General features: G+C 32.8%; 4 protein-coding genes across 4 annotated transcripts; 2 read left to right on the top strand and 2 right to left on the bottom strand.

Annotated features, from left to right (window-relative positions):
* Positions 1-7,248: 7,248 nt before the first annotated feature.
* LOC107945805 (uncharacterized) lies at positions 7,249-8,767 on the bottom strand. The gene is made up of 3 exons (XM_016879936.2): positions 8,454-8,767; positions 7,935-8,365; positions 7,249-7,850 (listed from the first exon to the last, which is right to left on the bottom strand). The coding sequence occupies exons 1-3, from the start codon at positions 8,533-8,535 to the stop codon at positions 7,401-7,403; spliced, it is 963 nt and encodes a 320-aa protein (XP_016735425.2). The 5' UTR covers positions 8,536-8,767; the 3' UTR covers positions 7,249-7,400.
* Positions 8,768-11,197: 2,430 nt separating this feature from the next.
* LOC107947516 (gibberellin-regulated protein 1) lies at positions 11,198-12,064 on the bottom strand. The gene is made up of 3 exons (XM_016882146.2): positions 11,830-12,064; positions 11,699-11,747; positions 11,198-11,614 (listed from the first exon to the last, which is right to left on the bottom strand). Exons 1-3 carry the CDS (start codon positions 11,908-11,910, stop codon positions 11,433-11,435), a joined length of 312 nt encoding a protein of 103 aa, XP_016737635.1. The 5' UTR covers positions 11,911-12,064; the 3' UTR covers positions 11,198-11,432.
* Positions 12,065-17,618: 5,554 nt separating this feature from the next.
* Positions 17,619-18,727, top strand: LOC107942698 (uncharacterized). The gene is made up of 3 exons (XM_016876416.1): positions 17,619-17,796; positions 17,902-18,395; positions 18,545-18,727. The coding sequence occupies exons 1-3, from the start codon at positions 17,619-17,621 to the stop codon at positions 18,725-18,727; spliced, it is 855 nt and encodes a 284-aa protein (XP_016731905.1).
* A 2,307-nt stretch (positions 18,728-21,034) lies between these two features.
* On the top strand, positions 21,035-21,416 carry LOC107942693 (uncharacterized). Its single transcript, XM_016876405.1, has 2 exons — positions 21,035-21,230; positions 21,292-21,416. Exons 1-2 carry the CDS (start codon positions 21,035-21,037, stop codon positions 21,414-21,416), a joined length of 321 nt encoding a protein of 106 aa, XP_016731894.1.
* The last annotated feature ends 5,633 nt before the right edge of the window (positions 21,417-27,049 follow it).

The raw sequence follows: 27,049 nt of genomic DNA, 5'->3' as shown, positions 1-27,049 counted from the left end.
TCCAAGAAGATCTTTACAACTTTTTAGTCCCCAAATACGTAATGTCCCTTACCAGTAAAACTGAGTCACAAGCTGCATGCATCACGCATTTCACCCTCTTTTTGTTTGACACTTTCAATTCACTCCATTCTCAAGTTTGTTTTCAAACCATTTTGGGTACATATTGCTCTCCTTTTAAGTTTCTCCAAAGGGTTCCATGTGTGTCTTCTTATCTGCAGAGCCACTCAAGGGATTATACCCCAAACAAAAGAAAATGAAAATTTTTACTTATATATAATTCATCTCTGCATTTTTTTTACCATAGATTAGAGTTTTTTTTTTTTTATACAAGAATGATTTAAGGATATTGATTTTATACAAGATTACAGATATTTTGATTGGGTAATAATTTTTAGATACAATCCTTCAAGAAATTAGGATTGATTGTATTTATATAATCTTAAATTTCTTAAATATTGATTAGAAATTTAGTTTTTTTTTTTAGAAATTGTTGTTGCTAGTGTGATTATTTTAAATCTTTTGTTTTAAAATTGACATATTACTTTCCCGTCAGAAAACACTAAATTAATTTTTACTTTTGTGAAGAAAATTACTATTTGTAGATCGGTTTCATGAAAACCTTTATGTGTTTAAAGTTTAGATTTACTTGTTCTAGATGTTTAACACAAACGAGAAGTAGAGGAAGAATAATAAGAAAAAAACAAAAATGAGTGAAATACAAACCAATTCAAAAAAGAATCAAGTTAAATTTAACCATATACATTAGTTTCTCAAATGTTAATATTATGCATTAGTTTATATAACTTTTATAAATTTCTTAATTTCACCCCTATATATGAGTCAAATCCTTTCATCCAATAACTCTTCCTTGTTGAGTAATTCCATGGTTAGCTCATATCTAAAAAGTTGAGGATTTAAAAAATTTAGGGTTAATATATGTATATGCTATTATTTAAGTTTTTGATTGAGTTTTTGTCATCAATTAATTAAATATCAATTCGGTTTAAAAATTCTATCTTCGTATTTAAAATAATTTATATTATTCGATGGCACTTCGGTCTTTTTATTTTAAAAACAATAAAAAAATATGCAATTAGTGGAATTTGAACCCATTTCGATTACACTGGTAAAATTTTAAATTTAATATTCAAGCAAAGCTTTATTTTAAATTTTTAAATATTTTAATTTTATTATGCACATTTAATTACCCCTATCAATTGTATATTTATACTATTATAAATATTATAACATAATTTAGAATATAAATTTCAATAAGATATTAATTCTTGTGTTTTCAAAATATTTTTCCATAAAATTCATGTATTTATTTGGGTTAGTTTAATAGTTTGTCAAATTCTGGTGACTTTCTAGCAGCATTGTTGATACCAAATAAAAGTTTTCTTTAAGATCTTTCAAATGGTATTTGTGGCATCTATTTCAATTGGATAATTTAGGAGAAAATAATTTTTAAAGTTTCTATTGTAAGAGTTTTGACAGTTTCGAGTAGCCAACTTTGACACGCTAATAATCTATCTCTAGGTGTTCATTTGTTTCGAAATTCAGATATTTTTCAGGGTATGAAGTTTGTACTTTCATTTGGTATTATTATCTTTGTTATATGACTCTTGTGCTAAGAAATACAAGGCTCCAAAGTAAGCTAGTCAAAATTGTTAACCCAGAAAATTTGGGTAGTTTATGATGATTTTTTTTGTTTCGGCTTTTAAAACTTAAGATTTCGATAACCGATTTTGATTAAACAAGTTTCTAGGTTTTGTTATTACATGTGTTCTTTAAATTCATATTTTTTTACTATCGAAATATCTAGTAAATTGTGAGTTTGAACATCTTCAAGTAAGCCAAACGGTCATGATGCTTAGAATTTCAAATTTTGAAATTTTGATTTTTAATTTTTTTTAAATATTTTCAATTTGAATACATATTATTTTGTTGGAAACCGTACTAAATTGATTTTTATTAATTAAATGAATTTTCTTATAATATGCATGTATTTTATTAAATTTGATTGACTTACTTTTAAGGTAGAAGATAATTTTATTAAATTGTAAAATTGTGTCTTAGTTTGTTAGGAGTTGCACGCAACTGAAATATCTTAGGATTATCATGGAAAGCCGTATAAAAAATTATATTTTTTTAGTTTTTCCATTTGTCATAATGAGAGGCTTCTATTTATCACTGCTTAATTGGCTATTAGTATCATGTTAGTACAAATAAATGGAGTTAGTGCGAATGTGGCAAAGCATGTAACGAAATATAAGTTCAAATACCAGTTAGGTCTATAAAAAAATTAAGTACCAATTATGTACGAATGGACAAGTTCAAGGGCACAATATATATTAACCCAAGATTTTAGTTATGCTCTGATGGATACATTGAGAAATAAAAAAAAGGTAAAAAAATACCCTAATAATAATATTTATTACTTTTTAAATAAATAAAAAACTAGATATTTTCTAATTGAATTGGTGTTCACTTAATTAAAAAGCTAAATATAGTAAAAATATCACATTATATATCATGATGAATATGAAAATAACAATGAACATATAAGAAAAACGAACATAGTAAAACCATTCATAAGGTCCTACAAACTTAGAACATGTAGGGTAAAATTCCTAAAAATATCATATTTTTAGAAAAATTGTCGAATTAGGCCTATTTTTCAAAAATTTATAGAATTAGACTAAAAAAACTAAAACGTGTCCAATTGAACGCATTTTTAGTGGATTTGTAGGAAAATGCTTCCAACTGGAAGTGCTTTCCTTTTGCTAGCATTATTTTATTTTAGGGTTTAGGTTTTTGTTAAGGTAAGGTTAGGGTTAGAGTTTTGTAGGTTTTATTGTTTTAGGTTTATGGGTTTAGAGTTTAGAGTATTTTTATACTTTTTTTAAAGAATATATAATTTTTTGAGTTATAAAGTTAATATTATTTTTAAAAATTTCAAATTATTTAGAGCCCAATTTGGTGAAATTTTCAAAAATGATAGGTACAAAAGGGTATTTACAACAATCATATTTGCACCAATCGTATATTCGAATTATTCAAATTGTAAATTTTAATTTGATTTAAAATCGAAACTCAAACTACTCGATTCAATTTACTCTTAGTTTGTATTTTTTTATTTTTTCGAATGGAACTGTGTTTAAATCACCCGTAGTTTATGGCAGGTTGAGGTCGATCAAAATTTTTCAGAAAATATTATCTCGAGAATCCCGAGATATCTGATGGGTGAGTGGGAAATTTGTAGGAGTTGAAATTGGTAGTGAGAAAACGCTTCATGTAGGGCATGTTTTCAGTGCATTATTAAAAAATGCACTGAAAATGAGTCTAGCTGGACGCGTTTTCATGCCATGTTAGTTGAAAATGCGTCCACCAGTAACTCGAGTTGTAACTACACGTCATCGAGTGTGATAGTACACTCACCGCGTGGAAGATGGAATGTGTGCATCTCGGGTCTCCACCTTTTTACCAACGCGCTTACAAGTGTGGGGTCCAATTTACACCATTACCCATAGGGGTGAGCAAAACTCGATTCGACTCGAAAAAATTGAAAAAAAATTCGAATTTCGAGTTAAACGAATCGAGTTATTCGAGTTATTCAAATCAACTCGAATTTTTTTTTAAATTTCGAGTTCGAATCGAGTTGAGTTTTCGAATTCGAATAACTCGAATAATTCGAATGTCAAACTATAATATTTTACATTTTTACCCCAAACTCCCTAACCTTTTTACTTTTCCCTCAAAACTTTTACTCCTTCCCACTTCCCCCCAAAAACTTTTACTCCCCTCCCAACCCCCCAATCTACCCAAAATTCATTTCCCACCAAAATTTTACTCTCCTATTTACCTTTTCTCAAAATTTTACTCCCAAAAACCCTCAAAACCTTTTATTTTCCCCCAAAATTTTTACTCCCTCCCACTTTTCCCCTAAAACTTTTATTTCCTTCTCATCCCACCTCCCATCTACCCCAAACTCTCCCCCCTCCAATTTTTTTTAAATATTTTCCCTCCAAAATTTTACTCCCCCTATTTACTTTCCCTCAAACTTTTATTCCCCAAAATTTTTTATTTTCCCCCTAAACTTTTACTTCTCACCCTTTACTCTCAAATAAAAAATCAAAATTATCCAAAAAAAATCACTAAACATAAATAGTAATAATTTTATTTATATCTACTATTTATATTATTAAATTAAATTTCACATTTTATATTATTTATATTATTGAATTGTTTAGTCATATTAAATATTTATATTAAAATTGAATTATTTAATTATGCCATAAAATATTCGTGTTAAAATTTTATATTGGTATAAATTTCACATTTTATTTTTAAAATAACTTTTATTAAAAAATCATATTTTTACATTTAATATATTTTTTAATTCCAAAATACATAGTGACAAGAATCTGAAGATAATTGAAATAACTAAGCAAGCAAAGAAGCTAATCAATATATAAAAAAATTAATAAATAAATTATGAGGTAATGAAAGTTAATAAAAAATTTGATTAAGGTGGACAAATTTTATTACAATGGGTGACAGTGGTTACAAGGACCCAAAATTATTTTTTAAAATTTAACTCGAACAAATATATTCGATTCGATTCGATTCGATTCGAATTCCATCTCACTCGATTCGATTCGAGAAAACTTCAAATAAAGTTAGGATGATAAAATGAGATTCAAAAATTCGATTAACTCGAAAATTTTTTATTCGATTCAATTCGATCAAATGCTCACCCCTACCTACCCATACGGGTCACGTGCAAAAATCTCGCATCTCTCAAGTATGATTCGATTAAAGACGATGGAGGAGCAGGTAGATTACGAATATACGTCTCCAAAATTCAATCTTCTAACTATATATAAAAAAGCATACAAAAAATTAAATTTCGTATAACAACAAAATATTTAAATTAAATTAGATTAAATATAATATTTTTTATCATTTGCAATTGATCGACCGAAATATGCTTGCCATCCAAACAAATTAGAGATTTTGTCATTACTAATTTCAATAAATATGAAAAAAATTGTAATACAAAATTAATTTTAAAAAAACCTTAATAAAATTATAATTAAAAAAAAGAGAGAGTTGAGAGAGGAATAAAGATTGAGTGACAATCAAGAAGAAATTGAGAGAAATTTGGGAGAGAATTGAGAATGTAAGAGAGAGTTGAGTTGAGATTGAATTGAAAAAGAATAAGAATTAGGGGATTTATATAGGGAGAAAAAAGAGACATTGGGGGGTTAAACGACTATTGAAATAGCCGTTAGGGTGGGGGAGCTGTTAGGGTGAGATAGCCGTTATGGAAAACGCTTCCAGCTGGAAGCATTTTCAATAGATGTGGTAGAAAGCGCGTTCAGTAGGAAGCATTTTCCTGGCTATTCGCTGAAAACACATTCACTTAGAAGTGTTTTCATTTTTTCGGTTTAATCTCATAAATTTTCAAAAAACCGGCCTAATTCGGCAAATTTTTTTTTATAAAAACGACATTTTTAGGTATTTTACCCAAACATGTAAGCTAAACTTTTTCCCTTTTTATTTTTCTCTCTCGTTTTGCTCTCTCGAGGAGAGCTGTAACGGCTAAATCCGGTGGCTTCTCCAAACACGATGGTACGTGTTTGATAGATCTCCCTCTCCACGTCATCCATATACATTTGGTTGCTATGTTTTGGTCCCACGACTCCCATTTTATCGTCCGACTTAATTTGTGTAAGAGTTGCTTTTTCTTCCGACAACCCACCACCATCTTCCTCCTCTGTCCATCTTCAAGGTAGGAGAGAGATCAACAATCGACTTTGTGTAGACGGTCCCCCGTTGTTGCATTTCAACGCTGGTAACATCTCCAGTGAGCCGCCCCCTTAATCGCTTCTACGTTACTGGTGGCCTGCTCAGATATCCGGTAAGAGACCTCGAGTAGGTTTTGTTGTTTTAGTCTTTAGTTCAGTTGGTGTTAGGGTGATCGGCTTTTTGGCTGTGGAACAGCTGTCACTGGCCCCATTTTCTTTCCCGGGCTTTGTTCGTATGCCAAATTTTAGCCTAAGATGAGGTCTAGTCAGAATAATAATCCTTCTATCCTTTAACTTAGATGGATGTGGGCTCTAGTCCCTTTTATGACTTTGATTATGTTGAGTGCTTTGAGATTTCGACTCTTCGTATCTGTACTTAATGTTATCATCAAGTGCTTTTTGGTGCCATTAGTTAGAGAAATTGTGGGATCAATATGGTAGGCGAGATCGTGTGCATTTATATGGATTTCTGTATAAATGGCTAATACCTCTTAGTGCAATTCAGATTCCCCTTTGCATAGTAATGATGATGTTGTAATAATTCGGTTTTGAACCTTCTCTCTTTTGTATGAAATGAAGACTTCTATTTATCAAAAACAAATTTTAGAACATAACATGCAATAGGGTTTTATGGTGGTTTTTTTTTTCAATAAGTTGTTATGGTAGCTTAGTGATTAAAAAAGGGGAATAAAGAAATTGAGATTAAGGAATCAATAAATGCATAATAAAAATTAGATTATGATACACTTAAACTCTTGGTAAAAAAATATATTTATTATTTATATAAAAACAAATAAAACTTTGATTGAAAACTATTGTATCTTAGGCAATGTTTTTTAAATCGGATCGATGGTCGAATCGGTTAGACAATTGATTTGTCGACCCGATTGGTCTAACCAACCTGATTAAAAACTATTAAAAATTTAAAAAAAGATTAAAAATATTTTAAAAAATCACTAGTTCAATCGATTTTTAGCCCGTCCAACCGGTTTAACTAGTTTTTTCGTCAGTTCATAGTGATCCAGCTCCAACCGGTCCGGTTCAAATAACTTTGATCTTAGGTTCAATTCTCACCATATATTGAGTTATTTATTTTATATAAAATATTCACTCAAAATAATATTAAAAATATATTAAAATTTTATTAAAATTGATATTTTAAATTAACTTCATTCATATTTATCCAAAATATTATCTTTATATTGTTACTATAAAAAAATATGACAAATATATAAAAAGATATTCAATGAATCCGGAAGAAATACCATAAAAATAAATCTAAATCCGGAAAATAAATCTCTAAAAATCAAATTAAAATATGGTAAGATATCTTTTCTTTTTCCAGGGAAATTCAGATGATGCAAAAGTTTTTTAACATAACTAAGAAAATTAAGTGGTCCTCAAAAGAAGAGAAAACTGAGGTATAACCATGAAGGAGAGAAAAGATAATTCTTTATTATTCAATCAATTTCAAGTTTCCAAGTATCTTTTTGGGAAACAAAAAGCAGCTCAAAGATGGGTGTCAAGAAAGACAACTGATGGATATCTACCAAAAAAACCCAGAAATGTTTTTTAAAAAAATTTCAGTCATGCACCTTCTTCTTCCTCTATAGGAAAGCGCAGGTGCTTCCCTTTAGGTGTTGGCAATCCCTTCAAGCGTATCATATCCTCCTCCCTTTCAATCTCATCATCACTGTTGTATACGAATCTTGTATGTCTTCCTCTAAACATCTCTTTCATGCTTATCTTGCTTAAACCTTCACAAAGCTCATCAACCAATCCTCCATCATCATCATCTTCTTCTTCTTCTTCTTCTTCTTCTCCCTCATAGTAGTCATCTCCCATTTCTTCAATTGGTTCCTCATCATCTTCATCATCAATGCTGGCATTAACCTGGATAGACCAAATACTAGAGGCCTTCTCTTTGCATGCACTACTTTTTCCTTGACCAGTCACTCCAGATTCTGATGATTGCTCAGAAAAATCAAGCAGCAATGACCTAGTTATCACACTTCTCTGTGACTCAAGACTCACCACCTGTCATTTCCATCAAAAGTTAACAACAATTCATCATTTCAATCATATTAAGTTCCAACTGTTGCTTGAACAGATAATACTAACCTCGGAAGTCCTAAACTGTTGCTCAACAACAGGAAGAGCCATCACTATTGGACCCAACCCACTATTGTTAATACCTCCAATTCCATTTCCATCCTCACAAAGACCTGAGAAGACTGGTGTATTTGCAGGAGTAGGGGCCATAAGTCCCATTGGGGAATTCCCACATCCAGCCTGAAATCGAAGAGAAGGACGGCTCTCCATTGTAACTTTTGAAACCTCAGCTTCCTCTTCAACTTTTTGCAACAGAGTCTTGACTTGACCTCTCAACAAAGCCTCACCAGAACCAGGAGTCATCATCATGCTCTTGGCTCTACTACTCCGCTGCTTACCTGTAGCAGATGACGGTGTTTCCATTGCAAGCCCAACAATAGGGGAGTCATTTGTTATATCAATAAGAGCAGACCTTTCTTGTGGCTTTTCCTTATTTCCCTCTACAAAAGAAACAAGGATAATTAAAACCCAGATTATGAACCCTTTTTTTAGTCCTAACAAAGAAAAGAAGAGTGAAAATGAACTCACTGGAAAGAGGGATATTGCTGTTGTTCAAAGCAGCCAAAGTCTGGGACCTGGTGACTCGTCTTGTAGATGAAGGGGTCTCCATTGCAATAAGCGGAAGGATATTTAGGGAGCTACTGAAAAGCAAATTGGAAAGTAAAAGATAGAAGGCTGTAAAAGGGGAAAGAGGAAAGGGCTTTATATGGAGAAATGATTACGCAGTTCAAACGGTAACATCAAATTTGACCGTTAGAGCGCCCGCCTGCACATCGTTTTGCCAAAAAGGAAGAAAAGAAAAATTATCGTTGGAAGGTTCCTTTATTTGATTATTAAATCTTTGCCTACGGTTCCGAATTGTACGGTTCGGTTTTTATGGTATGGATTGGGTCTTTGGAAATTGGAACTTGGACGTATGGGCCTCCTTTTAACTTTTCCCCCCACTCTTTTCTTTTCTTTTTTATAAAACAAATTGGTAATTTATTTTTATGTCAAAATATACAAATTTATGTTAAATCAAATAAGGTATTGGTTATCCCATGTGATGGTCAAGGGTGTTCATCGTCCCAGGTGTGGTTTAGGTTCGAGTTGCATTGGTTGTTCGAACTTTACTTTGTTATTGTAATTCACCAAAAAAACAAAAAGGTATTGGTTAAACTTTAAATTCGACTGTGTAGATTTTGCGAGTATCTCTCTCAACAATACTATATTTCCAATGTGCCTTATCATTGCACCCAACATTTATTGGTTCAAATTATTAATTATTGCTTTGTAAAAGAATGACTTTTTAGTCATTCCCCAATTAAGATGATGATGAATTTAATCCGAATTTTAAATATAGTATAGATATATACTACTCACTTTATGAAAAAAAAGGAAAAATAATTATAGACTCCACCTACAAAATTTTAAATTTCTCAACTTAACCATTAATCTATTTTAAAAGTTTGTTTAAGATTTTAGGTTAAGCTATTTAATTAGAAAAAAGAACAAAAATATAAATATTTTTTTAAGTTTTTTAAGTTTTTTAATTTTTTAGTTTTTTTTTTGTTATTTTTAACAAATTAATGTCTAATTAATTTATTATCCAAATGCAATCGAGAATTTTATAAGTAGGTGGGCAATTTTTTTTTAAAAGGTTAAATTTATCAAATATCATATATTAAAGGGATAAAGCAACATTTAGTTCTTAAAGTTTGTAATTTTTTCAATTTAGTTTTTGAATTTTTTTTTATCCACACTAGTCTTAAAACTTGACAATTTTTTTTCCAATTTAGTCATTAACCTAAGATTTCATTAAGGTATCCTTAAATTTTCTTTAAAAAAATTATAAAAGCTCAAAGACTAAAAAGATAATTTAAAATAAAAAAAAATTAAAAGAATTTTTCAAATGATGACATAGCACATATCATCATATCTTAATGGATTTCAAGTTCAGGATCAAATAAGGAAAGACTGCAAAGTATTGGGACTAATGTAAACCAAAAAAAAAATCAAAGATCAAGGTGGAAAAAGTTATCAAGTTCAGGGACTCTGAGTTAGTTTATTCCCATATTAAAATTTGAATTCTTTTGACATTTATTTAACTGAATTGGTTTTCAGTTAACTCATAACACTAACTCAGTAAACTCTTTTAATAATGGTATAAATTAATATGCCATTTCAATATTTTTCATAGAACATACTAAAAATTTAAAACATTTATCGGATAAATATCAAAATTTATTACACATAAATTTTGGTCCAGGATGCAATGCCATAGATTACCTTTGATTTTGTGCAATTTTATACATGAAATTTTGATTGGTTCAATTTTCACAAATCACTAACAAAATTATCGACGTTGCACCATTTTACGTTTATATATTGCATGCACTAACAATTATATTAATCTATGAAAAATAATTGAATCGAAATAAAAATTTCATATGTATATATAAACAATCAAAATTTTATGTGTACGATTGCATAAAATTAAAATTCATATATTAACTTACATATTAAATCAAAATTTAAAAAAAAAACAATCCTAAATGAAATTTGGGTAAACTATACACATGGTCACCCAATTATGCTTGCGTTCCTACTTTGGTCATCTAACCTTAAAAAACTTTTAATTTAGGCACTAATGTTTTAATTCGTTCCTATTTTGGTCACCCCCGTTAAATTGAAAACGAAAAGCCTTCTTCTAACTGATATAATAATAGATTTAGTCCTCAATACTTACATATTCTATCAATTTGATCCTAATTCTAAATAATTCAATAAATTTAACCCTTCACATTTACAAATTCAATCAATTTGATCCTCAAATTTAATTATAGATATGAAATACCTTTGTTTTTAAAAGCCGAAAGCTTTGGTTAGGAAGTTTGAGGATCAAATTGATAGAATTTGTAAATGTGAAGTGTTAAATTTAATGAATTATTTAGAAATAGGATCAAATTGATAGAATATGTAAGTATTGAGGACTAAATCTGTTATTATACAAGTTAGAGAAAGATTTCCCATTATCAATTGAACAAATTTAAACAATTAAAGAATTTTAAAGTTGAATGGAGTTCACCCTTGAAATTTCTATTCTCCTTTAAAATGTGCATGTAGCTGTAGTCTTACGATAAATGGGCAGATCTCTTACCTTTACCATTAATTGGGTTGAATCCAGCTTACCTACTGCTTGTTCGGCCTTCAAACTCATAGCTGTACTCGTTGGGATTTGACGAGGTTGTTTCTTATATAGAGTTAAGTATGAAGAACATTAAATTAAGATGATTTCAAGGATGCTGGTTGGTCTCTTTCTACTAATAAATTCAACTTATCATAGAAAGAGTACGAAGTACATAAATAAACAAAACAAAAAGAGCCTTTTTATCATACTTATATCAGATTATCATCCATAAGTAAAAAGACCGACTGAAAAAGAAATAATAAATCAATTCCCAGTAGAAAGAAAGATTTATTCTTGACCTAAGCAAATAACATCAAACAAGTGGAACATATATGGAATCATGGACACTTGCGAGCATTTTTGCGCGTGGTTAAGTTGGCATAGCAAGGACAGGCTTCATAGTTGCCTGACGTCCCTGGTGGAACACACTTGCACCTCTTACAGCAACTCCCACACGACCTTTTGCACAGATTTGGCCTCTTTGATAGTCCGCATCTTCCTTCACATGCTATTCCACAATCTGAATTCACAAACACCCACAAATATTTAACCATGCCAATATAAGATTCAGTTAGTAAAGTTTATTATTTCATGGTTTATATACCAATAGGTTGCGCCTGAGGTGAAGGGCTTGGAGCTCCATCAATGCTCATCTGCACAGTTCATATGTAGTTACTAGTTATCAAGAATATAGATATACATATAGCTAGGCCTAGGTAACTTGAAGTACTTTACCAATTCTTCAGCTTGAGTGAAATGAAGCAGCAAAAGAGAGAAAAGAACAAGTGAAGCAGCCATGTTTGTGGAAAGGGCCATCCTATAGATCTGACTAGGTTTTCCAGAAGAGCGACAAAGATGTGATGTGAGATATGGATCTAGTTTGAGAAAAAAAAAACACGAGTATGTTTATATAGTGGAGAAGAGGAACATCTCATCTGCAACTTGCATTAAAGAAAACATTCTTTAGAAGGTGTCCAGGAAATTAACCAATGTCCTCACACTGTATATATGGTTAGCATATTAGAAAAAGAAACTCCCACGTGAAATGGAAGCTTTGGGGGATGATGTCCCTGTCCTCATGTTACCAACATCAATAAATCGATTATTGATGCCACCAGTTTCTCAATGGAAAATGTGTCTGGTTTCTTAATATAATATCATAGTTACAACTCATAGGGGTTTAAGCCAGCTGGGTTTTAATCATTAAATAGTTGGACAAGTTGTTTCATATGCTGTTTTGCAAGGTGGGTAGAGATAGAGGGCACGAAAGTTGGTCCAGGGCTAGGAGGAGTACCAATGCTTAAATTAGTAATTTTTATTTTATGATTACACCGGGCTTTGAAGCAAGATTCTCTTGCTCTAAGGGGCTAAAAATTTATTTAGAGAGACTAAACGAATGACAGAGGTAAGTCCATTTAAAAAGAGTAGAAAATGACACTTTTCATTTACTGTTTTTTTATAATTTATAAAATTTTAAATTAGTAATAGTAAAATTATACTTTAACCCCCTTAAAAAGGATAGAAGTTTGATTTAATCATTTAAAATTATAAAGATATAGGCTATTAAAATGGTGAAATTGCATTAACTATAGTAAAAATATACAATTTAATTCTACTGAATATTTTGGTAAAAGTACCACAAAGCCCCTTGTACTATACCCTAGATTGCATTTTAGCCCCTTTATTGAAAAATGGATAAATGGGTCCTTATACATTAGATGAGTGAGTAAAACAACCCCTCTATTAAAATTGCACCATTAAATGTCTGTTTTACTGTTTTGTATATAAGGTATAATAACAAATTTAGTTCTCAACCTTTATACATTTATTTAATTTGACCCACCCCTACACTTTTGTTAGAAGTAAATTAAAAATATTTTAAACTAATAAGGCTAAAGGGTCAAAAAGGCCTTAGTAACAAATTAAAAAATCAACTAAGCCCTCTTAAAAATTTAAAAATTATTAAAAAATAATAAAAATTACAAACAAACTTTACTAAAAGAAGTTATAAAATTTTTATTAAAAAATAACAATACCAATTACCAACCAATTAAAATATAATGATTATAAGATTTAAAAAAGAAAATTACCCCTACTCTTTTATTGGGTCCATATTACTATTTTTTTTTAAATTATAATTATATATATTTTATATTTTTATGATTTTTTAATAATTTTTAAATTTTAAAAAGGTTTAAATGAATTTTTTTTTCAATTTGTTACTAAGGCCTCTTTGACCCTTTAGCCTTATTAGTTTCAAAATATTCTAATTTACTTCAAATTGAATAAATGTATAAAGGTTAAGGGTTAAATTTATTATTATACCTTATATAAAAACGAACGGTTTTACTAATTCATCTATGATGCATGGATTAATTTATTATTTTTAATAAAAAATTAAAATACAAAAGAAGAATTTGTGATAGTTTTAAGAAACATTAGTTTGGTCATATGAAGGAGGCCTAGGAGGTTGTTAGGCAGATGACACCCAAAGGGTACATATCAAAACTATTTATGCGTGGTAGGTGAAGACCTCCAACAATGTTCAAACCAAACATATCCAACCCTTTTTTAAGGTTAATATTATTTCTGGTATTTAAGTTTAGTTTTTTATGTTCTATTAGCTATTTAAGGGATTTTAATTTGATATTTGAACCTTTTTAATTTAACATTTGAATTTTTTTATTTATCTGAATTTATTTTTAATGTTAAATTTAGTATTTGAATTTTTACATGATATTATTTAGTCTAAATACTAAATTAAAAATTAAAATTAAATTCAAGTGTCAAATTAACTATCGAAACCAAACATATATGAATTTTTTAAATAAATTTAATTAATTTTACTATCAAAAACAACTCCTAGGATATTGTCATTCATATTTGGGTCCTCTTTCATCCAACTTAAATTTATAATATTTTCTTCCAAGTAAATAGAATTAATTTTTTTAGGGTATATGATAGAATAAAAGTTGAGGTTAAAGGTTGATTAAGATTCGTAAAAAATAAAATACAATCTTTTTTTTTTCCTTTGTAAAGTTAGTTGGCCAATAAAATATTGTATGAAAATTCAAAGAGTTTCTCTAAAACTTCTATGATTGTGATTGGCATGGTAGTTAAAGGTTATTTATTTATAGAACCTACTTAGGTTCGAACTTTAAGTGAGTAAGTGGTAGGCTTTTATTTGAGTAGCTCCCTTTGGACATAGTGTGTGCATGTGTTGCGTAGATATGTCCCTGCTAACCCTTTAATAGTATATTACCAAAAAAATATGGATATAAAAAAATAGAGCGTGTATTTGTTAGGAGGAACCCAAGTACACATGAACTTCTAATTAAAGGCTAAAGTTACATATTTTATGTAATTAAATTGGTTAATTTATGAGAATGCACCACTAATGTTGCCATATTTATTGAATTTTGTGCAGGAATGCAATTTGGGGCTAAATAGAAGAAAAATGAAACAATTGGGCTAGATTGAAGAAAGAAGCAAAGAAGGAGGGCCAAAGCAGAATTTTTCCAAGAATAATTAGCTGAAATTGTTGACTTAGTAGGAGATTATTTTGGGATATTTTTTTATATCATTGAATATTTTTCCTTGATTTTTTATACTAGTTGGCTCTTAATTTAGCAACGCCACTAGTATAAATAGAGGCTACATTGTTCATTTTAATCATCAAGTTATAAATGAAGCTCTCATCTTTGAAAGCAATCTTTTCTTTAATTCTCACGTAGCATTTTGTTGTCTTTAGTTTCTTTTCCTTCAATTTATTAATTTCCAGTAGCCAACCACCCATTTACCTTTACTTTCAACTATTCACGAATTTATTTATTGTCTTTAGTTTCTTTTACTTTCAATTCCTAAATTTCGAGCTTGTTACCACTTACCATTTACAACTTCTTTTTCAAATTCCCTTTTCATTTCCAATAGTCAACCACCACACTTTAATATATTTTTCCAGCCCCCATAGTCAATCACGTCACCCATCCTTTCACCCATTTTACCTTATTTAATTTATCCAATACCAACATGTCCCAAACCTTAGCCAACTAAATCCATTTTCAGCTTTAGGTCATAATTAGCCTCGTCAAAACCCATGAGTTACGAACCGGAGCAAATTAACTCCTAAATTCCAGTACTTATTATTTCTCCAGATTAAGACTATGATTTTGTCAGCTTACAAAGTCAGACCAACATTAAGTCAAAAAAGACGTCGTTTGATTTAGTGTGGTTAGACATACAGTTGGAATTCCGAAAGGAACGTTTCTAATCGGTTTTCTGTGAACACATTGGCGTGCCAAGTGGAGATTGTTGTTTGGTTCCGTCAAGGGAAGTAGTAACCGGATTTAAATGTCCCACGCGGTTGAGGGCATTGGTTCGAGCTAGGCACTTCTAGAACGCAAAGCTGCCGGAGTTCTAAATCACGAACGTTTCGTGGTTGTTCAATCGGTAAGGGTTAGTTATTGGACATTCCATAACTAATTTACACAAGGAAGAGTTGGTGTCCGAGGCGTCCTTGGTAGCTATAACTAGCTTATTGGAAAAGAGGAGTTCATCTAATTTCGAGGATCGGTTCAAAGACGAGGAAAATTCGTGCCTAAAGTTGAGCTGAGCTTATTCTAATTAATTTTTCTTCATATTTATTTAACTGTTTTTATTATTCTGTTTTCAACTTTTACTTTTTACGCATTTTATTTGTTTATTTCAGGTTCTAGGTTTTCGATTTTATCCTCCCCCCTAATATCTTGGGCACGACAACTGCCTCGACATAAATCTGGTCAAGAGAGCAAGAATTTGCAGTAAACCCAATCTCTGAGGGATTGACTCTACTCCCTATAGTGCTTAAATTGCAAATTAGGTGTAGGTTTATATTGGTGGATTCGACACCCATCAGTTTTGGCACCGTTACCGGGGACTGGCAACACTCACAATTGTTTAAATTATCTTTATGACCAGATCTCCATTCGGAGATCTCGAATATGACCCAGAGATCGAAAAATCAGCACGAGCACGACGAAAAGAGACAGAAGCTCTTAAACGTGCAAGTAAAGTAGAAGTTAAGCTAGGACAAGGGCTCTTAGAAACCGATGTTGAAAAGTTGAGACTAGCAATTCGTGCAGAGGAAATTCGACGTGGGAAACAAGTCAAAGTGGTTGAACCTGAGATCGAACCACTTCCTGAAACAAAAGAAGCAGGAGACAACCTCGATGAACCAGAAAGGATGGCGAACTAAACCATTCATCAACTAGCCGCTGCTCCCAACAAGTAAACACTGTTATGCATCAACTATCCAATCAAAGAAACCCCATTCGAGTTGAAGTCAGGCCTAATTCACCTTTTACCCACTTTTCGAGGCTTGAAGAATAAAAATTCACACACTCACTTGAGAGAATTCCACATGGTCTGCTCGAGCATGAAACCTCAGGGAGTAACCGAAGATGAAATTAAACTTCAGATCTTTCCTTTTTCTTTAGTTGATACAGCAAGAGAATGGTTATTTTACTTACCTCCAAGTTCTATTACAACGTAGGATGACTTATCTCGTGTATTTCTTGACAGGTTCTTTCCAGCATCGTGAGCAGCTGAACTTAGGAGAGACATAGTGGGAATTCACCAAATGGAGAGTGAATCGCTCTACGACTATTGGGAGCGGTACAAAAAACTGTGTGAAAGTTATCCTTAACACGGTTTAACGGAGCAATCACTTTTTCAGTATTTCTACGAGGGTTTGCTCCCTATGGAAATGAAAATGATTGATGCTGCTAGTGGAGGGGCGCTTGTCAATATGACTCCTCAAAGGGCAAGAGAACTGATATCCACCATGGCGGTAAATTCTCAATAATAGGCCAAATTCAGAACCCACAAGACGAGTTAATAGGGTAAACGTTTCATCCTTAGAAGATAAATTGGATAAGCTGACTAATATTGTTCTATCTATGCTTACAGAAAAGAAGAATTTGTCCCAACTGTGTGGAATATGTACTACGTCTGAACATTCGACGGATTTGTGCCCAATCCTTAACGAAAATTTAACGGCACATGTCGACACTGTTGAAGGTTTTTCGGGACCTCCACAAAGACGCTATGATCCTTTCTCCAACACTTACAATCCCGGGTGGAAGGATCATCCCAACCTGAATTACGGAGCTAACCCCCGATATAATCCATCATGCCAACCAAGACCTCCGCAACCGCCATCCAAGCCGAACACATCTCTAGAAGCTGTTTTGGAAAGACCTACCGTCGATGCTGCAAAATATCAACAGATGACAGACGCATCAATACAGGAGTTAACTAATCAAGTTAGTAAACTCTCGATGGCAATTAATCGTTTGGAATCTCAAGGTAAATTACCTTCCCAGACAGAGCTGAATCCTCGGCAAAATGCAAGTGCAATAACTCTTCGTAGCGGAAAAATTCTGAAACCAATTCCCGACAAAAGTCATGGGCAAGACAAGGAACGGGAGAAACAGATTTCTGATCCAAAAGCCAAATCAGAATCAGAAATTTAGAAACCAGTTGTGATGCCACCTCCTTTTCCAGGGAGGCTCGTAAAGGATAAAAAAGAGAAGGAGGAAAAAGAAATCCTCGAAACATTCAGAAAGATGGAGATAAATATCCCTTTTCTCGACGCTATCAAACAAGTCCCTCGTTATGTGAAATTCCTCAAGGAATTGTGCACTAGCAAGAGGAGGTTAATAGGTAACAAAAGAGTAAATGTAGGAGAAAATGTCTCCGCAGTACTGCAAAAGAAAGTTCTGCCTAAATACAAGGAGTAAGGTATGTTTGCTATTTCCTATGAGATAGGTAATGTAGGCATTAAAAAAGCCATGTGTGATTTAGGGGCTTCCATTAATGTTATGCCTTATCCTATTTATAAGTTGATTAACGCGGGTCCTTTGAAAAAGACAAGAGTAATAGTTCAGTTGGCGGACAGGTCAGTCATCTATCCTGAAGGGTTGCTTGAAGACGTCCTTGTTAAAGTTAACGAATTAGTTTTCCCTGCAGATTTCTACATTATTAATATGGAGGATGATAACTCAACTAATTCGTCTGACATTTTACTTGGAAAACCGTTCCTAAGTACCGCAAACGCAAAAAGTGATGTTCAGATGGGAACATTGACAATAGAGTTTGATGGCAAAATCGTGAAATTCAATGTCTACGAAGCCATGAGTCATCCTAACTCATTATCAAATATTTCCAGTATCAATAGTATAGATTGTTTAACTCAAAATTTTTCTGAATATTATGACTTTGATGAGTTGGAAATTGTCCTTTACAGAAGCATTGACATGAATGTTTTAAGTGTCTCGAGGAATTATCAATTATAGAAAATCCGTTGCGAGAAATTGTCAAACACTTTGAGACGCAACCATCATTGACAAATCGAGGTAACCAATTTCAACTATTACCTTCCCAAATTAAAATGTTGCCTTCGATTTTGCAGCCACCAACCTTGGAGCTTAAAGCATTACCGGACCACCTCAAGTACGTCTTTTTGGGAGAGAAAGACACCTTACCGGTGATAGTGTCAAACAAACTAACCAAACACGAGGAGGAAAGTCTAGTTCGAGTCTTGAGGGATTATAAGGAAGCTATTGGTTGGACAATAGCCGACATAAAAGGCTAAGTCCATCCACTTGTATGCACAGAATTTCCATCGAAGATAACACGAAACCAAAGAGAGATGCTCAGAGGCGCCTTAATCCGCCCATGATGGAGGTAGTAAAAAAGGAAATCTAGAAACTGGTGGATGCTGGAATGATATACCCGATCTCTGAAAATGATTGGGTTAGCCTGGTTCATGTCGTACCCAAGAAAACTGGCGTGACAGTGGTGCAAAATTCATCAGGAGAGCTAGTTCCTACCCGAGTCCAGAATGGATGGAGGGTTTGCATCGATTACAGAAAGTTGAATGCAGCTACCCGAAAGGACCATTTTCTGTTTTTCTTCATTTATCAAATGCTCGAGCGATTAGCTGGTAAGACCTATTATTGTTGTCTCGATGGATATTCAGGATTTTTCCAAATTCCGGTGGTGCCTGAAGATCAAGACAAAACAACTTTTACTTGCCCCTTTGGAACGTTTGCGTATAGACGAATGCCGTTTGGACTCTGTAATGCTTCAGCCACTTTTCAGAGATGCATGGTGAGCATATTCTCCGATTATGTTGAGAAAATCATTGAAGTCTTCATGGATGACTTCACGGTGTACGGTAACTCTTTTAACGAATGTCTCGATAATCTTCCTAAAATATTACAAAGATGCCTAGAATTTAATCTTGTTTTAAATTATGAAAAATGCCACTTTACAAAGGATTAATTTTGGGTCATATAGCGATAAAGCAAAAACAGATATTATTAACTTATTACCTTACCCCACATCTGTGAGGAAAATTCATTTGTTTCTTGGCCATGCAGGATTTTACAAACGATTCATAAAAAACTTCTCGAAGATCGCGCAACCGCTTTGCAGTCTATTACAGAAGGATAAATAATTTGAATTTGATCAGACTTGTAAAGACTCATTTGACGTGCTGAAGTAGAAATTGGTCTCCGCCCATATAGTGCAACCACCAAATTGGAACTTTTTGTTCGAAATCATGTGTGATGCAAGTGACCGAAGTGTGGGAGCTGTTCTTGGCCAAAGAATAGGGAAAGAGCCTCATGTTATCTACTTTGCTTCGAAAACCTTAGATGTTGCCCAAAGCAATTACACAACCACTGAGAAAGAATTATTAGCTGTTGTATTTGCTTTAGATAAATTTAGATCTTACCTATTGGGAACTAAAGTGATTATTTTTTCTGATCATGTAGCTTTGAAATATTTGATAGGGAAGAAGGAGGCAAAACCTCGACTGATTAGGTGGATTCTACTTTTACAAGAATACGATTTTGAAATCCGGGATAAAAAGGGATGCGAAAACCTAGTAGCTGATCATCTGAGTCGATTACCGATTCCAGTGGATGACACACCATTGAAAGACAACTTCCCAAATGAAAACCTGTTTTCAGCAAATGCGATTCATCCTTGGTACGCAGACATAGTAAATTACCTCGTCACAGGTATTATATATTTAGAATTACCAATGTCTAAAAAAGATAAGATCAAAAAGGATGCTTGATATTACATTTGGGACGATCCCTACCTTTGGAAGCATTGCTCTGATCAGGTAATCCGACGGTGTATAGCAGAAACAGAGGTACAGTCTATCTTAACTTTTTGTTATTCTTATGCATGTAGAGGACACTTTGGACCTAAACGCACTGCACATAAAATTCTCGAGTGTGGACTATTTTGGCCAAACATATTTCGTAATGCCTTCTTATTCTGCAAAACCTGTGAAAAATGCCAAAAAGTCGGTAACCTTAGTCGTCGAAATGAGATGCCCCTTACTCCTATCCATATTTGCGAAATTTTCGATGTGTGGGGCATCGATTTTATGGGTCATTTTATTTATTCTTTCGGTAATTTTTATATACTCTTAGCTGTTGATTATGTTTCTAAGTGGATAGAGGCAAAGGCTACTTGTAATGATAATGCTAAGATTGTGGTTGACTTTCTTAAAAGTTCTATTTTTTCCAGGTATGGCACTCCACGAGCATTAATCAGTGATAGAGGAACTCAGTTTTGCAATAAGCTCGTAAGTGCACTTATGGAGAAGTATGGAGTGACTCAACGAATTTCTACTGCTTACCATCCACAGACAAACGGACAGGCTGAAGTGTCGAATCGAGAAATCAAGTCTATTTTGGAAAAGACTCTTAAACCTAACAGAAAGGATTGGAGCTTGAGACTAAATGACGCGCTTTGGGCTTATAGGATAGCTTACAATGGACCAATAGGCATGTCACATTATTGACTCATTTTTGGTAAACCGTGCCATCTCCCAGTCGAATTAGAGCACAAGGCATTTTGGGTAGTTAAACAATGTAATATGGAGATGGAGATTGCAGGAAGGGCTCGAAAGTTGGACATTCAGGAACTCGAGGAAATTAGAAACGATGCATATGAAAATGCTCGAGTTTATAAAGAAAAGACGAAGGCATTCCACGATAAGATAATCATTAGGAATCAGTTTTCAATAAAACAGAAAGTTCTCCTATACGATTCCACCTTAAAAATTTTAGCTGGTAAGCTTCGATCCAAATGGATAGGTCTATTTACTATTACTAATTTATTCTCAATGTGTAGTGGAAATTCAAAGTGAAGAAACCCGGAAGTGCTTTAAGGTGAATGGTCAACGATTGAAACCCTTCTACGAGAATTTTCAAATGCACATAATTGAGAAGATTGTTCTCGAGGAGCCCAAAATTTGAATAATAGGTCGTCGAGCTAACGACGTTGAAACGAGCGCTGTTGGGAGGCAACCCAAATTTTCTTTTCCTTTATGCAAATAAATTTTTTGGTAAAATGGAAAATGAAAATGCATGTCGAGGATTAGTTCTGTCTAAGGAAAGACTTGGTACTTAAGTATGTCCATTGTGACTCATCTCTCTTTCCTGGGAACCTACTTGGTGCATTTATCACGACTGTTTTACCAAATCTCATAATCTTGGTTTTTAATAATTTATTTCTCGAATTTATAGCTTAGCTAATAAATTTGAAAAAAAAATATTTTAATTTTCCTATTATTATTATTTATTTTTACTATTTTATTTTATTTTCATTTTTATTTTTGCAGGAAACATTCCAAGACAAAATTAAATTCCACATATCAACCCACAAAATTCTTTACATTTATTCTTTAAATACATGGGGAGTTTCTTTTTCTCTCTTTCTCCTACTTATCTTTACTTTTATTCTTTAAATTACATTGGGACAATGTAAAATAAGTAGGGGGAGAGAAATATAAATTGGCTCTAATTTGCTTATCTGTCATCGCTATTTTTGCATGTTTTCGGTAAAAGGTAAACTTTTTCTTTTGATGGTACACTTATGGTTTGACCTATTTAGCTATTTAATTTTTACACATGAAACTTTTTAATAACCTAGACTTAGTGGGTAAGAAATTTTTGGAATTATGAGTTTGCTTGACTGCTTACCTTTTATCATATGTCAAATCTTTTCAACAAAAAAAACAAAAAAAATAAAAAAATAAAAATACTCCTCTGATACGAATGTTAAGAGTGAAAAATTGGGGCTGTACATCGGACTGAGTAACCGGAACGTGGTGCTTGGGTTGTCATCACATCTCGCGTAAAAAGGTTCGTGTGGCTACCCAATTTCTTTGCACTCACTCCGCTAACAAGTTATCATGAGTAGGGCGAAATAACCCGCTTAAAGACGTCCGAATTGAGTAACCGGAACATGGTGCTTGGGTTGTCATTATGTTTCGCGTAAAAAAATTCGAAAATATCCTAAGTACAAATAATAAAATAAAATGAAGGGTAAGTCTATCTCTGAAATATATTTACTAACTTCTTAGGCTAGGTTATTTGAGATGTTAATGTGCTAGAATTAAATTGTTGAATTGTGCAAACCATGGGGGTCAAGTCCTATTTTGGAGAAAATTTTTCCTTTTGCAGAAACATACAAAATGCTCAAGGACTAGCATAAGCTAAGTAGGGGGGATTTGATTAAATGCTAAAGTTACATATTTTATGTAATTAAATTGGTTAATTTATGAGAATGCACCAATAATTTTGCCATATTTATTGAATTTTGTGCAGGAATGCAATTTGGGGCTAAATAGAAGAAAAATGAAACAATTGGGCTAGATTGAAGAAAGAAGCAAAGAATGAGGGCCAAAGCAGAATTTTTCCAAGAATAATTAGCTGAAATTGTTGACTTAGTGGGAGATTATTTTGGGATATTTTTTATATCATGGAATATTTTTCATTGATTTTCTATACTAGTTGGCTCTTCATTTAGCAATGTCACTACTATAAATAGATGCTACATTGTTCATTTTAATCATCAAGTTATAAATGAAGCTCTCATCTTTCAAAGCAATATTTTCTTTAATTCTCACGTTACATTTTGTTGTCTTTAGTTTCTTTTCCTTCAATTTATTAATTTCCAGTAGCCAACCACCCATTTACCTTTACTTTCAACTATTCACGAATTTATTTATTGTCTTTAGTTTCTTTTACTTTCAATTCCTAAATTTCGAGCTTGTTACCACTTACCATTTACAATTTCTTTTTCAAATTCCCTTTTCATTTCCAATAGTCAACCCCATACTCAATCACGTCACCCATCCTTTCACCCATTTTACCTTATTTAATTTATCCAATACTAACATGTCCCAAACCTTAGCCAACTAAATCCATTTTCAGCTTTAGGTTGGAATTAGCCTCGTCAAAACCCGTGAGTTACGAACCCGAGCAAATTAACTCCTGAATTCCAATACTTATTATTTCTCCGGATTAAGACTATGATTTTGTCAGCTCACAAAGTCAGACCAACATTAAGTCAAAAAAGACGTCGTTTGATTTAGTGTGGTTAGACGTACAGTTGGAATTCCGAAAGGAACGTTTCTAATCGGTTTTATGTGAACACATTGGCGTGCCAAGTGGAGATTGCTGTTTGGTTCCGTCAAGGGAAATAGTAACCGGATTTAAATGTCCCACGCGGTTGAGGGTATTGGTTCGAGCTAGGCACTTCTAGAATGCAAAGCTGCCGGAGTTCTAAATCACGAACGTTTCGTGGTTGTTCGGTCGGTAAGGGTTAGTTATTGGACATTCCATAACTAATTTACACAAGGAAGAGTTGGTGTCCGAGGCGTCCTTGGTAGCTATAACTAGCTTATTGGAAAAGAGGAGTTCATCTAATTTCGAGGATTGGTTCAAAGACAAGGAAAATCCGTGCCTAAAGCTGAGCTTATTCTAATTAATTTTTCTTCATATTTATTTAACTGTTTTTATTATTATGTTATCAACTTTTACTTTTTACGCGTTTTATTTGTTTATTTCAGGTTCCAAGTTTTCGATTTTATCCCCCCTAACATCTTGGGCACAACAACTGCCCCGACATAAATCTGGTCAAGAGAGCAACAATTTGCAGTAAACCCAGTCTCTGAGGGATCGACCCTACTCCCTATACTGCTTAAATTGCAAATTAGGCGTAGGTTTATATTGGTGGATTCGACACCCATCAACTTCCAAAGGAAATTTTTATTTACACCTCCTAAACACTCTAAAATGAGAAAATAACCTTAAACAAAAGAAAAAAAAAAGAGAATTTGAAAACGTCAAATATAATGCTCGATACTTGACTTAGGGCATTTGTAAGCCTCCTTATACAAACTTGCAACTCCTTTACCCTTTGCTTCCTTAGGAAGGTGGGATTCTTTACATACAGGTTTGAACTCCTTTCTTCATTTTTTTGTTAATTTACTCAACATTTTCAATCAACCTCAACAAATCTCCACATTGATTGAAAATGTACACTGCAATAGATTTACAATTTTATAGCAATGTCAACATAGACGCCATTTTAAGTACTGAGAATACGGGATAGTGGAAACGGGAACCATACAAAAATTTTCCTATCTTTCAATTAAGCTATTAAGTTCCCCTAGAAAAAATGTGGATGCAATTCATTTGTACCCATGTTATCCATGTTCTTAACACTAACACGATTAACATCTTTCGAGTTGTGTTGTTGTATTCTATCTTGCAATGTAAGCACATGTGTTTGGGAAGATGGATTAGCAAGGAGATGAAGAAATGTGTGGCGAGAGGCAAGGTTGATATCCATTTCTCTCACCTAATTACAAATTTATACCGTAAAGTGGGGGTGGTTATGAAACCGACTGAGCAATTTCATCACCCCACTCGCAGCAGAATCGACGACTCCTTGCTCTATCAATTCAAAGAGTTGTAGAGGATTTGTTTCAAAGAAAGCTCTTGGAGGTTCATAAACACCACTCGACAAGTTGCTAAAGATGCTGCAATACAACACACTAATGATGGAAGCCATGAAGTCGTTCGTTGATCACTATGAGGCTAGGCACAGTTTGGGTGATTCGTATTGACTGGTGAAGCCAAGAGTTGCATCCTTCCAAGAAGAAGAAGAAAGAGGGAGGAACGGTGAATAGGAAGAAGATGATGAGGACACAATAGAGGACGATGACCCCTAACCTTATGTGGATGACATTGAGGCAGCGTTCGCTCCCGAGCGTCCTTCCACCAATGGGGTAGGCCTTCGCAACCAGGGTGAGGACGAGTCGCGTAATTGACCACCTTAGCAAACGTAAAAAAGGGTTACAAGTAGAGGAAATGAGAAGTAGATCATAGAACCGGAGTTGGACTTCGATGAAGACTACGAGTTACATTTCTTTGCATTTTCTTTATTTTTTTATACGAAATGTAACTAACTAAATACTGAATTATTTTGGATGGAACTTGCATTTGTTTTGCTTTGTTTTGATTTTGTTATTTTCATACATTTTTCTTTGTGTGTTTTGTGTTTTTGTATGCAAGTCACACACTTAAGAATTGCACTACAAATTCGAGCTTCAACGTGGAGGTGAACAACCCTAGCTTGCATTGATAAGCGTTCACGCCATTCAAGGAAGTTCATTAAACCTTCTAATCTTTGTTTGGGACAAACATTGGGAACAATATGTGATTTAAATGTGGGGGCATTCATAGAAAAATTGCATGCTTAGTCAATTTTCTTTTTATGGTTGTGTGTTATTGTATCTTTTTATTTCAATTATAGTATGATGTTTGAACATGATTTGGATTGACAATTGGTGAATTATGGTATGCTATTATGCAATTGATTTTTTGAGTGTACAAACCTTGAATGATGCTTGTTTTTTGTGAATAAATTATTTATTTCAACTAGTTACATTGCAAAATGGAATAGAGGTAATTAAAAATTCGTGATTTCTTTTTCAATTTTATCCAAATGATTAATAATTGTGTAGATAGATGTGTACATGCATGCATAAGAATTCAACATTACTCATGGAAATAAGTAAAAGCATGTATTGTTTTTATATTCATTTAAATTGTTAAGGGATGACCTAAGACATTGTTTGTGTAGCCTAAAGCCCAAATGACCAACCTATATGCTACGTTATCTTTAGTTCCTGTAATTTGAGCCTTAAATTATCCTTTCTTGACATATTTTTTATACCTTGAGCCTAAATTGAGTAAAAAAAAACTCAACCTTTCACAGTCTCTGATATTGAATTGCATTATAGAATGGATGTTAGGCCACAAACATTGAGGGTTAGATAGAAATATATCGGAAGTCTTTTAAAAAAATGAACTTGAATAAAAACATTGTGAGAGTTAAAAGTAAAGCAAGCAAATAAAAAGGCATGGTTAAGGCTAAAAGCATTGTGAGTGAAAAGAACAAAAAAATTAAAAAAAAATATGCTCAAAATGGTAAACCAATCAATGAGCGTAAAATTAGCTTTTCACTATCATAGTGCACAAGTACCCGCTAAGTTGTTCATGCTAGGCAATATCGAATCATATCTTCCACATTGTCGAAGAGAAAAGGAAGGCGAGAGAGGATAAAAAAGGTGGTGAGCTTAATGATTATATATGGGGGGAAATTGGAGCAATGCCATGTGTTATACTATTCATAGTGCTCGAACCATTTTGAGTTAACTTGTTCTTTGAATTCGTACCAATCTAAGCTGTAGAATGTTACAAGCCAAAAGCCCTATGTGACCTTAATATCAATGTTTGTGAAACCAAAACTTGTGCAACTTAATAAGAAATGATTAAATTAAATTATTTCATATATATATATAAATGCATCATATATGCATATCTTATTTTGATAGAATAATGTAGAAAATGTGGTTTTGAAGGATTACACATTGTTTTCATTTTCCATCAATTATTCTATCTACCAAAGAATATCAACCTCATTTTGCCATCTCATACCAGAATCTATATAACTACATATCAAAGCATTCTGACACATGGAATAACCTTTCATTTTTTATTTTTTATTTTTGTATTTTATAGGAAAACGATAA

The sequence above is a fragment of the Gossypium hirsutum genome, chromosome D12, assembly GCF_007990345.1.
Source record: "Gossypium hirsutum isolate 1008001.06 chromosome D12, Gossypium_hirsutum_v2.1, whole genome shotgun sequence".
In the NCBI taxonomy this organism is placed as follows: domain Eukaryota; kingdom Viridiplantae; phylum Streptophyta; class Magnoliopsida; order Malvales; family Malvaceae; genus Gossypium; species Gossypium hirsutum.
Note: the sequence above shows the minus strand (reverse complement) of the source record. Positions and strands in the feature narration are given on the sequence as shown.

Coding starts and splice junctions, on each gene's coding strand:
- LOC107945805 (XM_016879936.2), bottom strand. CDS start 8,535: ATGGAGACCCCTTCATCTACAAGACGAGTCACCAGGTCCCAGACTTTG. Junction 8,366..8,453: donor CAGCAATATCCCTCTTTCCA/GTGAGTTCATTT, acceptor TTTCTTTTGTAG/AGGGAAATAAGGAAAAGCCA. Junction 7,851..7,934: donor AACAGTTTAGGACTTCCGAG/GTTAGTATTATC, acceptor TGGAAATGACAG/GTGGTGAGTCTTGAGTCACA.
- LOC107947516 (XM_016882146.2), bottom strand. CDS start 11,910: ATGGCCCTTTCCACAAACATGGCTGCTTCACTTGTTCTTTTCTCTCTT. Junction 11,748..11,829: donor TCACTCAAGCTGAAGAATTG/GTAAAGTACTTC, acceptor TGAACTGTGCAG/ATGAGCATTGATGGAGCTCC. Junction 11,615..11,698: donor ACCTCAGGCGCAACCTATTG/GTATATAAACCA, acceptor TTGTGAATTCAG/ATTGTGGAATAGCATGTGAA.
- LOC107942698 (XM_016876416.1), top strand. CDS start 17,619: ATGCCACCTCCTTTTCCAGGGAGGCTCGTAAAGGATAAAAAAGAGAAG. Junction 17,797..17,901: donor TAGCAAGAGGAGGTTAATAG/GTAACAAAAGAG, acceptor CCTATGAGATAG/GTAATGTAGGCATTAAAAAA. Junction 18,396..18,544: donor ACAGAAGCATTGACATGAAT/GTTTTAAGTGTC, acceptor TCGATTTTGCAG/CCACCAACCTTGGAGCTTAA.
- LOC107942693 (XM_016876405.1), top strand. CDS start 21,035: ATGGAGATGGAGATTGCAGGAAGGGCTCGAAAGTTGGACATTCAGGAA. Junction 21,231..21,291: donor CACCTTAAAAATTTTAGCTG/GTAAGCTTCGAT, acceptor CTCAATGTGTAG/TGGAAATTCAAAGTGAAGAA.